Source organism: Chrysemys picta, chromosome 4 (assembly GCF_011386835.1).
Source record: "Chrysemys picta bellii isolate R12L10 chromosome 4, ASM1138683v2, whole genome shotgun sequence".
NCBI classification, from domain to species: domain Eukaryota; kingdom Metazoa; phylum Chordata; order Testudines; family Emydidae; genus Chrysemys; species Chrysemys picta.
The window spans coordinates 110,662,805-110,676,263 of record NC_088794.1 but is presented as its reverse complement, the minus strand read 5'-3'; the positions used below and the strand labels follow the sequence as shown (position 1 = coordinate 110,676,263).

The 13,459-nt window shown below is 43.2% G+C and overlaps 2 protein-coding genes across 14 annotated transcripts in view; one reads left to right on the top strand and one right to left on the bottom strand.

Annotated features, from left to right (window-relative positions):
* SLC25A21 (solute carrier family 25 member 21) overlaps positions 1 to 13,459 on the top strand; it is a 378,608-nt gene that overhangs the window by 227,542 nt on the left and 137,607 nt on the right. For all 13 annotated transcript variants that reach the window (XM_065593323.1, XM_065593325.1, XM_065593334.1 and 10 more), the window contains one exon: positions 11,653 to 11,701. In XM_065593323.1, coding sequence (XP_065449395.1) covers positions 11,653 to 11,701 — 49 coding nt within the window. The remainder of the gene's footprint in view (positions 1 to 11,652; positions 11,702 to 13,459) is intronic.
* On the bottom strand, positions 7,452 to 11,332 carry LOC135983167 (uncharacterized). Its single transcript, XM_065593335.1, has 2 exons — positions 10,604 to 11,332; positions 7,452 to 7,959 (listed from the first exon to the last, which is right to left on the bottom strand). Exons 1-2 carry the CDS (start codon positions 11,004 to 11,006, stop codon positions 7,490 to 7,492), a joined length of 873 nt encoding a protein of 290 aa, XP_065449407.1. The 5' UTR covers positions 11,007 to 11,332; the 3' UTR covers positions 7,452 to 7,489.

Sequence of the window (13,459 nt, the reverse complement as noted above, 5' to 3'; positions counted from 1 at the left end):
CCAGCATTCACCCGCCTGCAGCTGTCACGCCTCAGGACGGGACAGGCAGGCTCAGCGGCGCCCTCTTCAGTCCCCGCACCGGGGACACCAATCGAGGGACTCAAGGTGTACCTCATCGATAGATTGGCGCAGACCCTCTGAGGCACATGCCATCCAGCAAGAACTCCAGGACCAGCCCCGACCATCTTCAAAGGCCCGGGACTGATCCCGGGACCGATCGGGCACCAGAGATTGCCGATTGCCAGGCTATCACCCATCTCCAAAAGGAAGGTCTCCCTACTCAGGATGATCCTCCCGGCAACTTGCTTGTAGTAGCTCCCGGTCCCATTCAAAGTCCCGGTACCGGTCGAGTAGCGTGAGGCGTGGATCGGTGGGTATCCGATGCAGATCTGCCGAATGCCATCGATCCCTGAGAGCCCGACCAAGACAGTCTCGCTCGGACAAGTCGGCTTCGGGACGCAGCGACCGATACCGGTTGGACAAAAGCCACTGCTCGGCATGATCATGGTCACCCGGAACTGATTGCTCCGCTGGTACCAATGGTGCTGACTACATTATCAGCACTGAAACCTGTCCCATGGCCCCAAACATAGTGGCAAGTGCCATGGTACCAGTGGAACCCTTGGGGGTTTACCCAACCCTCCCAGGCTGCCCGATCGGTGTTGGGAACCTTGGAGAGGCCAGCGGCCTCGGTATCCCGTCCCCGTCCAGTGCTGGAGACTTCGGGGGTAAGACACTGCAGGTCCAAGAGGACCAGGGGAGCAAGCTGCTGGACCACCAATGGACGTGGAGATTCCAGGGGCACCGGCATCGTCCTCATCGTCGCCAGACAAGTCTGTCACAGGGTCCCCTCAGCCAGTTCCTCAGGATGATGCCAAGGCGCACCAGGAACTTTTGAAGAGAGTCGCTTCTAACCTTTAAAATAATCAGTAGGATGTTTTTAACACAATGGCTGTGTGGATTCCCTTTTATTTGCTGATGAGATTCCATTTGTGCACCACTGTTAACTGATGCATCTGACATCACTAAACTGTTCCCACGGGCCAATCAGAGCATGCATCGTCGCCAGACAAGTCTGTCACAGGGTCCCCTCAGCCAGTTCCTCAGGATGATGCCAAGGCGCACCAGGAACTTTTGAAGAGAGTCGCTTCTAACCTTTAAAATAATCAGTAGGATGTTTTTAACACAATGGCTGTGTGGATTCCCTTTTATTTGCTGATGAGATTCCATTTGTGCACCACTGTTAACTGATGCATCTGACATCACTAAACTGTTCCCACGGGCCAATCAGAGCATGCTTTTGGAATATCTGTGTCCCTAGCAGTATTAAAATACCATCTTATCGTAGAATCAGAATTGGTAAACAGCAGCTATCTAGTATGAATAGCTAGATTACATTGCAGCATGGGATTGGATATTTAGCAACTTTAGTTATTCATAGCACTGTCAGACTTTCTCCAGCTAATGTGCATGAGTTTTGTGACAAAGTGCAATATATTTTATTCCTATGCACATCTCAGATTGCTTGTAATTTAGTAGGGCCACCACAATTTCTGGGCAGGCTATCAAGTGAGATGTTGTAATGATTTGCATGACTATTATGGTAAATGGAAAAATGTAGCTTGTGTTTGTAGCTGTTCCATTGGAGTCTTGCAGTTTGCTCTCTTTTTAGTGCTTTTTAGAACACTATGCAACAATCCTTAGCTATTTTGCAGACTGCTGTCTGGTGAAATGGACTACCTATGCGCTGTTTAAAACTTAGTGCATAATAAAATGATGAGAACAAAGGAAAGATTTTTATCCTTTGAGAAACACAGATAACTAATAGAATCTTGAAGTTATCAAAACATATTTCTTGCCAAAGAACTTGGAATTCATGTGATTCAATTGCTGGAAAAATGCCTGAATTAAAAATTGTCCTGTGAGGACCAAGAAAGTAGAGCCAAATTCTGGCACAGTACAGTTTTCTCCCAAAATGGACATGAATGTGTAAAAACAGTGTAGGGTGAACAAATGCTTGGCCCCCTACCACCAAGCATTCCTGCCAGTGCAAGATGGAAGATCAAAAATTGGGGAAGGGTAGGAGGGAAAGAAAAGTCACAGGCCATACCCTTCCCGCCAATGCTAGACACTCTTCTGCAGCTCTACTTGTAAAGCACCTGTTGGCAGCTGTGGAGCAGTTTCTGTACAGGTGGTGGAACAGAATAAGGACAGAAAACCTGGGTTCTGGGTTCCCCCATCTGACATGTAATTTGGTTCTTAGCTTAGTGCAATACAAGCCATGCATGAGCAATTAAAATTATAATAAGTGGGGAGTGGGGGGAATAAGCAACCTAGCTGATTTAGGAATAACATTGCGATTCTTGCTTTCCAGAAAAATATGATTAAAAACAACGTTGAACTGCTGCTACTCTTACTTCATGTCCCTGCCAGTATATATTAATGATCTGGGCATGTACTACTTGTGTTTCCTCCCTTTAATTCAGCCTGGAAAAATAAATTCTTATATGGTGGGGGAGGGGATGGAGAGGGGAGAAGAAAGTAGGAAAAAACAATAACTGAATATTAATTTCATGTAGACATTCAGATATATTGATGGCTGAGATAAAAATAGCTATCTAGCAAGTTTTGTATGTTCCATAAACTTTCCATAGAGCTATAGTTGAGAAGGGAGGAAACCTTGTTATTTTATCAGCATATTCAAAACGTGGTGTAGGTATACAGACTTAAAAAGATGTTTTGTTTAATACTTTGACCAAGATTTTGAACAAATGATATTTCATGGAAATACAATAAATACTTTTGTATCTCGAAATACGGAGTAATCACTATTCGAAGTAACAGTATAAAATAAAGTGTGTGCAGGTTTTTTAAAAGAAATCTAAAGTAAATAAAACGAGTCCACAAAATCTAGTTTGGAATCAGTGCAATGTAATTAAATTAGTCTTTTAACCACATGTTCCTATTACTCTTCCCCTTGTCTTAATTTCTTGTGTCCCTTCTCTGTTTTTTATTACACCAGTTGTCTCAACTTTTCTTTAATTAGGCCCTGATGCTGCAACCATTTATGTTCATAATAACTTTGAATACCTGCATAAATATGGGCAGGATTAAGCTCTTAATTTGTACAGCACCAGCATAGTGGAGATCTGATCCTGAAGGGGCCTTTGGATGCGAATGTGAAACAAATATAAAGATGGAAGTTCTAATCATATGAGGGTGTACAGGTGTGTCTGTGATTACATTTGGTTGAACCTCTTAGCTTTCTTTACTTCAGAATTATGGCTCCAGTCCTGCAACTGACTCAAAGGAATTACACATGTGCTTATAATTAAGTATATACTCAAGTCTTTGCAGGATTGGAGCCTAAATTATTAGCGGTATTATTATATAAATAGAAAATCTCTCATATTTTGAGACACATATACCAACAGAAAATACAATTTTTTTTTAGCTGAAATGGACAGAGAGGAATTGTTGGTCAGGTGTATGATAAACAAAAGGTCACTTTTAAAAAATCACCCTTAATTTCATGGACAAGTCATACCATACCATAATACTGTACCGATATGCATTTTCTTTGTACTTCTATATTAACCACAAGGAAATTAGGATATCATGGTGTAGCAGCTGACAAAATAATTGAAATGGAAAGAATTTCCTCCATGCTATTTGTTTAATAGTTTAAATGTTTTGCTCAGTTACATATCATATTGTATGTAGGAACTGCTATGCCTAGATTTTATGGGAAGTTTGAAAAAAATGTTTGGAGTTTGAATCCAATTTTATTTACTTAAGTGTGAAGAAAATACACTTTTCTGATTTGTTCTACTTGAAAGTTTGTATTTTAATAGCTCAGAAGTAGTTGAAGCTAGAAACATTGATTATAAGCCAAGCTTAGTTCAGAGTTTGGGGAAAAAATAACTCAAGACCCTGATTCTACAATAGACTTCATGCAAGCAGATCTTTGCACCTGTAAATAGCCCCACTGACAGGTCCAGCCATGCTGCGTCTGCTGCACCGTCAGGGCCCAATGCTACATTAAATTGGTTTAATACTTTGAGTTGTGAACGCTGAAGAATTAAATTTTTACTCATAGATATTAGAATAATTTCTCTTTGTGTTTTGGAGAAAGTAAAAGTGGTTGAAAATGTCTGGCACACAATGAATTGCTTTAAGTTTCAGAGGCCAATAACTGTATAAGGACACCTTAATTGGGACCAGGTCCTATACCACTGAAGTCAGTGGTAGCAGTATCTGGGCCTTAGATCTTACAGTGTCCAGGTCTTTTTCAGGAAAGCACGTAAGTAGATACTTAAATTCCGTGGAATTAAGTGGGATTTAACCACATGCTTAAATGCTTTCCTGAATGAAGCAGGGCCTAAAAAATTAAGGTTGTTAAGGAGTTAATGATGCATCAGTGAAAGACACCCTGTGTGAACAACTTAACCTGGCTTTTTTCCCTTTCTAGTTTTTAAACAACAACACAGCAAAGAAAAAATTAAATGCAAAATCAAATTTTAATGCAATTTTAAGGTGATAAATTCAAAAAGTAAAGTCTTTAGATTAATGTTAGCAAAGTATTAGCAAAGACATGGTGATTGGAATCATGGCTCCATTTAAGTCAACAGCAAAACTCCCATTTCAACTCAGTATTTTTAATTTCGGATTTCCTTGGTAAAGAAGAATATATTCACAGGCTATTTGTTAAATGTAAGCACAGTCTGAACTGCATGAATAGTGTAACAGAATAAAGGCTCCTGTAGAAAGCTTAACATTTGAATTTCCTGACACTTGTATGCTTGACTTTTCAGCTACAGCCTTACATTGGTGGTTTTACATTCAGCTTCCTGCTATACGTTGCATACAGCATTACAGGTTGCTTGCAAGTCGCTTGTCACTAAAATAGCAAATAGATGAAGCAGAGAAATTCAAATCATGTTAAAAATGAATAGTCCTGAAAATCCTTTCTTTATTTGATTTTTTTAAAACTTTAAAACATATAAACTAGTTATTTTTGGCCAAACACGGGGAAACTGTGGAAGCCATCAGAAAGAAACTCAATAAGACAGGACACCATAGTTCCCAAAAACATGTAATCACCTCATATCATGCATGTGAGCACACACTTTTACCCTTCCATTTTTTCATATTTTAAAAGAGCTTTTAAAGGGAACGTAGTGGCTTGGTATCAACCTTCTACACAAATCTGTTTCAAATCCCAGTAATGCACTTTTGTTGTGGACTGATCAGTACAGTTGTTTCTGGTACACCTCTACCCCTATATAATGTGACCCAATATAACATGAATTCAGATATAACGTGGTAAAGCAGTGCTACGTGGGGGGGACGACTGTGCACTCCGGCAGATCAAAGCAAGTTCGATATAACGCAGTTTCACCTATAATGTGGTAAGATTTTTTGGCTCCCGAAGACAGCGTTATATTGGGGTAGAGGTGTATGTTGGTGTTTGGAATGGGAGGCATATGGATGGACATGAAGCAGGTGAATGTAGAAAATGGCAAGAAGATGTCAAGGAGCTCTGATGTGTGCTAGAAGAGTAGAGTGTATAACAACTTGTAGATAAGAGAAGTGCTCTTACTTCAAGGGTCAGTAATTGCATCTGCACTGGGAATGACTACACGTGCCTGTGATGCTCTGGGACTATCTTCTTCTCTACTTAAGCTTTATATTTTCCTTTAGAGGAAATTAATTTTCCTTCCAAGAAAAATGAGAATTCATTGAATTCTATTTGTCCATGATGCCAGTGGTTTTTTTCAGGTGTCCCAGTTATAGAATGCTGAGCAACAGGAATTAAAATGGAGCATATAGTTTGTAACCCCCACTTTCCCCCTGTTATCATGAATAGCTCATCACCAAAACTTACCACCTCAAAATGTGTGTACGGTGACTGCTAACAACATCTTTGGTCTGCCCTCTGATCTAAGTGTTGCATTATATTGGCCAAAATGGTACAGAAAAAAACCCCTCACTTTTACAAATGATGAAACCGGTAATAGTCGATTTAAAAAATAATCAAAACTGTTACCAAAGAATAAGTATAGTTCTTGGGAATAATGGTTCAGTACATTGAGTTTTTAATACTAATAGTAATACTCAGCCCCTATATTTATGTATGTCTTCTTGTTATTGAGTGGTCATTGACAGTTAATCTATTTAGTTGTTTGAGAGGAAAGAGCTTATTTTTCCATAAATATTTTTTTTTAAATCTGTGTGAAATATATTTCAGAAGAGCACCTTTACTATGTAATATATGTTTTTGTACTTTGCCCTCAGCTTTTAGCTCAGTTTCCTTCATTGTACTGAGCTTTCTATTTTAACGTTCACACTTAGGGTATGTCTACACTACGAGAGTAGTTCGATTTTACTTAAAGCGAATTTGTGGAACCGATATTACAAAGTCGAACGTGTGTATCCACACTAAGGACAGTAATTCGACTTTGTGAGTCCATACTAACGGGGCAAGCGTCGACATTGGAAGCGGTGCACTGTGGGCAGCTATCCCACAGTTCCCGCAGTCCCCGCTGCCCATTGGAATTCTGGGTCGAGCCCCCAATGCCTGCTAGGGCAAAAAATGTGTCAAGGGTGGTTTTGGGTAACTGTCGTCATTCAACCATCACTCCCGCCCTCCATCCGTGAAAGCGCCGGCGGGCAATCAGTTCGAGCACTCTTCTGGTGATTGACAGTGCAGACGCCACAGCACTGCGAGCATGGAGCCCACTGCGATCATCACTGCAGTTATGGCCGTTGTCAACACCTCGCACCTTATCATCCACCTTTTTCAGAGGCAGATGCTGAGAAATCGGGCGAGGGGGCTACGGCAGCGCGGTGAGGACATTAAGTCTGAGAGGGGCACAGACCTCTCGCAAAGCACGGGACCCCGCGCAGTGGACATCATGGTGGCAATGGGTCATGTTGATGGTGTAGAACGGCGATTCTTGGCTCGGGAAACAGGCACGGACTGGTGGGACCGCATAGTGCTGCAGGTCTGGGATGAATCACAGTGGCTGCGAAACTTTCGGATGCGTAAGGGAACTTTCCTGGAACTTTGTGAGTTGCTGTCCCCTGCCCTGAAGCGCAAGGACACCCGGATGCGAGCAGCCCTGACTGTCCAGAAGCGAGTGGCCATAGCCCTCTGGAAGCTTGCAACGCCCTCCCCCGCCACAAACTCACATAGCCCCCCCACGCAGAACATGAAAACCACCTCCCAGACTGACCAGGGTGCCTAGTGACTGCAATGTGTGTGTGACCTTCTGCTGAATCTGCCCCCGTGTCTGTACCCTGGTAAAGGTGACTGTCCTCTCCAATTACCAACCCTCTTTCCCCCCTTCAAACACACTCTCCTCTAAAAGAACATGATGGAAACAGTAATTAACAAACGTATTTTTTATTAACAACTACACAGTTAGGGGATGAAACTGGGACGGGGGCTTGGGTGAGGTTCTTTTGGAGTGAAGGAAAGGACTTATCACATCTTTGGGAATGAGAGCCTTCTGTTACTTGAGCAGTCTGCAGGGTTGGAGTGACTGTTTTCACGGCCTCTGCCGCCCCTCCTTCTTGGGACTTTGGGTGAGGGGGGGTTGGGACTTTGTGGCGGGGGAGGGCGGTTAGAGAGAGAATGCAGCGGGGCTCTGTCCTCCTGCCTCCGGTCTTGCAGAACATCTACAAGGCGCCGGAGCGTGTCCGTTTGCTCCCTCATTAGTCCAAGCAGCGTTTGAGTCGCCTGCTGGTCTTCCTGCTGCCACCTGTCCTCCCGTTCGCTGTGTGATCGCTGGTATTGCGACATGTTCTCCCTCCACTGGGTCTGCTGTGCCGCCTCGGCTCGGGAGCAGCCCATAAGTTCTGAGAACTTCTCGTCCTGTGTCCTTCTCTTTTGTCGCCTGATCTGCGCCAGCCTCTGGGAGGGGGATGCCGGGGTAGCTCGGGAGACACTCGCAGCTGTGGGATGGGGAAAAGGGAGTGAATTCCTCAGAAAGATACAGTTTTGCGAACAATGAATATAGTCTTTCTCTGTGAACAAGACCATGCACAGCACCTATCACATGCGCACTCAGTACAAGGTCGAATTTTCAGCCTTCCCATTGAGTGCCTGGGGTCTTGCTGTACAGATCACACAAGCAGGGCCGGACAACGGAATTCGGCTAGCAGGCGGACATGGTAAGCTGTAGACTTTTGGCTGCTTAAAGCTTAATTTATAGCAGTGCCCTCCTTTCACGTTCCAAGCAATGCTCCTAGCGTTGGCCAGTTCCTGCTGCCGGCAATCCGGCCAGCATGAACTCTGCCCCTGTCCCACCCCCCTCGCGGCTGTCCCCGGGAAAGATCCCTGTATGCTGCCCCTGTCCCGCCTCCACCACGTGGCTGTAAACCGCCGGTTACAGTTATGTAAAGGAGCAGGCAATCAGTCCCAATACTAACATTCCCCTAATTCAAAGCAGGTCACCATGAGTATTTCAGAGTAGCAGCCGTGTTAGTCTGTATCCGCAAAAAGAAGAACAGGAGTACTTGTGGCACCTTAGAGACTAACAAATTTATTAGAGCATAAGCTTTCGTGGACTACAGCCCACTTCTTCGGATGCATATAGAATGGAACATATATTGAGGAGATATATATACACACATACAGAGAGCATAAACAGGTGGGAGTTGTCTTACCAACTCTGAGAGGCCAATTAATTAAGAGAAAAAAAACTTTTGAAGTGATAATCAAGCTAGCCGAGTACAGACAGTTTGATAATAAGTGTGAGAGTACTTACAAGGGGAGATAGAGTCAATGTTTGTAATGGCTCAGCCATTCCCAGTCCTTATTCAAACCGGAGTTGATTGTGTCTAGTTTGCATATCAATTCTAGCTCACCAGTCTCTCTTTGGAGTCTGTTTTTGAAGTTTTTCTGTTGTAATATAGCCACCCGCAGGTCTGTCACTGAATGACCAGACAGGTTAAAGTGTTCTCCCACTGGTTTTTGAGTATTTTGATTCCTGATGTCAGATTCGTGTCCATTAATTCTTTTGCGTAGAGACTGTCCGGTTTGGCCAATGTACATGGCAGAGGGGCATTGCTGGCACATGATGGCATATATCACATTGGTAGATGTGCAGGTGAACGAGCCCCTGATGGTATGGCTGATGTGATTAGGTCCTATGATGATGTCACTTGAATAGATATGTGGACAGAGTTGGCATCGGGGTTTGTTACAAGGATAGGTTCCTGGGTTAGTGGTTTTGTTCAGTGATGTGTGGTTGCTGGTGAGTATTTGCTTTAGGTTGGGGGGTTGTCTGTAAGCAAGGACAGGTCTGTCTCCCAAGATCTGTGAGAGTAAAGGATCATCTTTCAGGATAGGTTGTAGATCTCTACCGGAAACCTACTGACCGCTACACTTACCTACATGCCTCCAGCTTCCATCCAGGACACACCACACGATCCATTGTCTACAGCCAAGCTCTAAGATATAACCGCATTTGCTCCAATCCCTCGGATAGAGACAAGCACCTACAAGATCTCTATCAAGCATTCTTAAAACTACAATACCCACCTGCTGAAGTGAAAAAACAGATTGACAGAGCCAGACGAGTACCCAGAAGTCACCTCCTACAAGACAGGCCCAACAAAGAAAATAACAGAACACCACTAGCTGTCACCTTCAGCCCCCAACTAAAACCTCTCCAGCGCATCATCAGAGATCTACAGGAATCAAAATACTCAAAAACCAGTGGGAGAACACTTTAACCTGTCTGGTCATTCAGTGACAGACCTGCGGGTGGCTATATTACAACAGAAAAACTTCAAAAACAGACTCCAAAGAGAGACTGGTGAGCTAGAATTGATATGCAAACTAGACACAATCAACTCCGGTTTGAATAAGGACTGGGAATGGCTGAGCCATTACAAACATTGACTCTATCTCCCCTTGCAAGTACTCTCACACTTATTATCAAACTGTCTGTACTCGGCTAGCTTGATTATCACTTCAAAAGTTTTTTTTTCTCTTAATTAATTGGCCTCTCAGAGTTGGTAAGACAACTCCCACCTGTTTATGCTCTCTGTATGTGTGTATATATATCTCCTCAATATATGTTCCATGCTATATGCATCCGAAGAAGTGGGCTGTAGTCCACGAAAGCTTATGCTCTAATAAATTTGTTAATCTCTAAGGTGCCACAAGTACTCCTGTTCTTCTTTTTACCATGAGTATATCACTCTGATGAGGATTTCGGAGACAGAGAAAGACCGCATGCTGCGTGAATGCCAGCAAGCACCAGGGCCGTATGCCGCCATGCTTTGCGAGGCAATGATCCCGGAGTACTTGCTGCTAGCCTGGTGCAGAAAAGTTTCCTACCATGGAGGACGCAATAAGGCCGCTCTTCCCAGGAACCTGATGCAAAGGCTTTCACAATACCTCCAGGAGACCTTCGTGGAGATGTCCCAGGAGGTTTTCTGCTCTATTCCCGGACATATTGACAGAATTTTCCAGGAGCTGCACTGGCAAGGACTAGAAACTAAAGCGCCTAGGGCAAACTAATCATGAAAAACCCATTGTTAAGATACCATTCCTATTCTGTTCAAAATAAATGTTTAAAACACTTACCTACTGATGTTTCCCCTGATTCACGGTCTGGGTTACCGCCTTGGGAGGGTTGGTAGGGGATCTCCATGAGGGTGATGAAGAGATCCTGGCTGTCGGGGAAATCAGCGTTGAAAGCGCTGTCGACTGCCTCATCCTCCTCATCTCCTTCCTCATCTTCCCCGTCCGTGAACATCTCCGAGGAAGCGGCTATCGACAATACCCCATCGTCAGACTCCACGGACAGTGGTGGGGTAGTGGTGGCGGCCACACCTAGAATGGAATGCAGTGCCTCGTAGAAACGGCATGTCTGGGGCTGGGATCCGGAGCGTCCGTTTGACTCTTTGGTCTTCTGGTACCCTTGTCTCAGCTCCTTAATTTTCACGCGGCACTGCGTTGCATCCCGGCTGTATCCTTTCTCCGTCATGGCTTTGGAGATCTTCTCGTAGATCTTCGCATTCCGTTTTTTCGATCACAGCTCCGAAAGCACAGACTTATCGCCCCACACAGCGATCAGATCCAAGACTTCCCGATCAGTCCATGCTGGGGCCCTCTTTCTATTCTGCGATTGCATGGTCACCTCTGCTGGAGAGCTCTGCATTGTTGCCAGTGCTGCTGAGCTTGCCACGATGTCCAAACAGGAAATGAGATTCAAACTGGCCAGACAGGAAAAGGAATTCAAATTTTCCCAGGGCTTTTCCTGTGTGGCTGGTCAGAGCATCCGAGCTCAGACTGCTGTCTAGAGCGTCAACAGAGTGGTGCACTGTGGGATAGCTCCCGGAGCTATTAGCGTTGAATTACATCCACACCTACCCTAATTCGACATGGCCATGTCGAATTTAGCACTACTCCCCTCGTCGGGGAGGAGTACAGAAATCGATTTAAAGAGACCTCTATGTCAAAATAAATAGCTTCGTTGTGTGGACGGGTGCAGGATTAATTCGAGTTAACGCTGCTAAATTCGACATAACCTCCTAGTGTAGACCAGGCCTTAGAAAACCATTGGGGTCAGTGCAAAAAAGACTGCTGTTTTTACAAATGTTGATTGGGCTCTCTTCTTTATCATTTTACAGGTCTTGTAGAAATTTGCCTCATGCACCCTCTTGATGTAGTGAAAACCAGGTAAGGTTCTGCTTGAACAAGTTTTATTGACACTGGAAAATGTCCAAATTGGGAGCTGTCAGAAAATTTAATGCTAGAACTTGTCCAAGTAAGATAACTTTTCCTTTTAATGGCATTTATGTTTACTTACTGCTTTTTACAGCACTTAATAGACAGAATTTGAATAGCATGATGCATTTCTGGTTAGAGGTCATCTGAAGGTGTTAAATACTTTTTATGAAATACTGTCTTCAAATAATAGCAAAAGGAGATCCTATTAAATAAAAGTTGAACATTTAAATTTGCTTACTGTATTCATCATCTCAAGTAATGTTTTTATTTGAAACTAAAGTGCCATATTGCCTTAGAAATGTTTTTGAGATCTGCTGCAATGGGTCATGCTTTCAAAAGTTAGTACAAAAGGATGTTCCCCAAATTAGCACATGAAAATTGGGTTATTTCACACCAACTATACTTTGCCCCCATTTTCCTGCATTAGCCATACAAATTTGTGTTTTTGAGAGTACACGTGGTGACCAATTTTAAAAAAAATTGTCCTAAAATTTCTGTTCTATCGTATTGTTCATTTAGAAGAAAAAAAATCTGTGGTATTGGATTTCTGGCTATTGGAGCTTGACATCTGAATTCATAACGTAACAAATGTAGACATTACTAGTGCCAACTATTTGTGAAACTGACCGTAGTAAAGTGCTAGCATCGCCAGTTGAAAGGTGAGGCTTCACCCCAGGTTAATAAACCTGAATTTCTTTTCTAGTTCAGGTTTATTAAATGGACAATGTACCTGTCAGGGAAAATCTGCTTCCTCAAACTCCTCTGTGAGTTTGACATTCGCCTCCAGGGTTTTGAATTGAAGCCTCCTAACCAACCCAGACACTTGCGTTCTCAGGAAGGCCTTGTAGAAAGTGCTCCAGAATTCTGGAGTCCATAATTTCATCCACACTCTGCATACTAGGCTTTAACCAACTGTTAGGCCAATCTGCTAATCTCTGGGCAAACATCTTGGGTCATACAGTTATGATTGCTCTGATAAGGAACAAGGTATGGTTTCCATTCCCTGGTAGGATGATACACAACCATATCCAAAGCAAATACTTGCACCCTAATCAAAAGTTCACAATTTCTGTGAATACTTTCACTTGCAACTTTGAAATTTGCTTTCCAGGAACACTGATGCCAGTAAAACTCAACTGCACAAATATTTGAGGGTGTGAACAAAAAGAGCAAGCATAGGGAATGTGAATTGAATTCACTTATAAATCCGAGCAAATATTAACATAATTTTTAATTTTTATTTATTTATTTTGCATTGTTTACCCAGCTCTAGTCACAAACTCTTTGTCTTCTAATGTTGCAATGTTGTTTTTGGATGTACCATTTCTTTAAGATGGTATGTCTGAGAATGATGAAATTTCATGGTGGTGCCCCGTAGTTGGACGTTATTGGGCCTAATTCACCAATTTTTACACGTCAGCTTTATGCTGACAGGATTCCATTAGAAGATCTGGAGTGGGGAAAGTGAAACTTTTGTACAGGTATTTTACCCTTTCAAACCTGTTTGTGAGGATGAGCCAAAACTCTAACACTGGACATAAAGCTACTCAAACACTGGTAAGTTTGGACCTCCAGTTACAGCTCGGCCTAACTTTATATATTTGGCCCAAATCCTCATCCCCCCCAAACAATTTTCCATTAACAGGTTTCCTTTTGTCTTCCCAAAATTCCCTCAAACAGTTTCTGTCAGATGTTGCACAAGTGTTC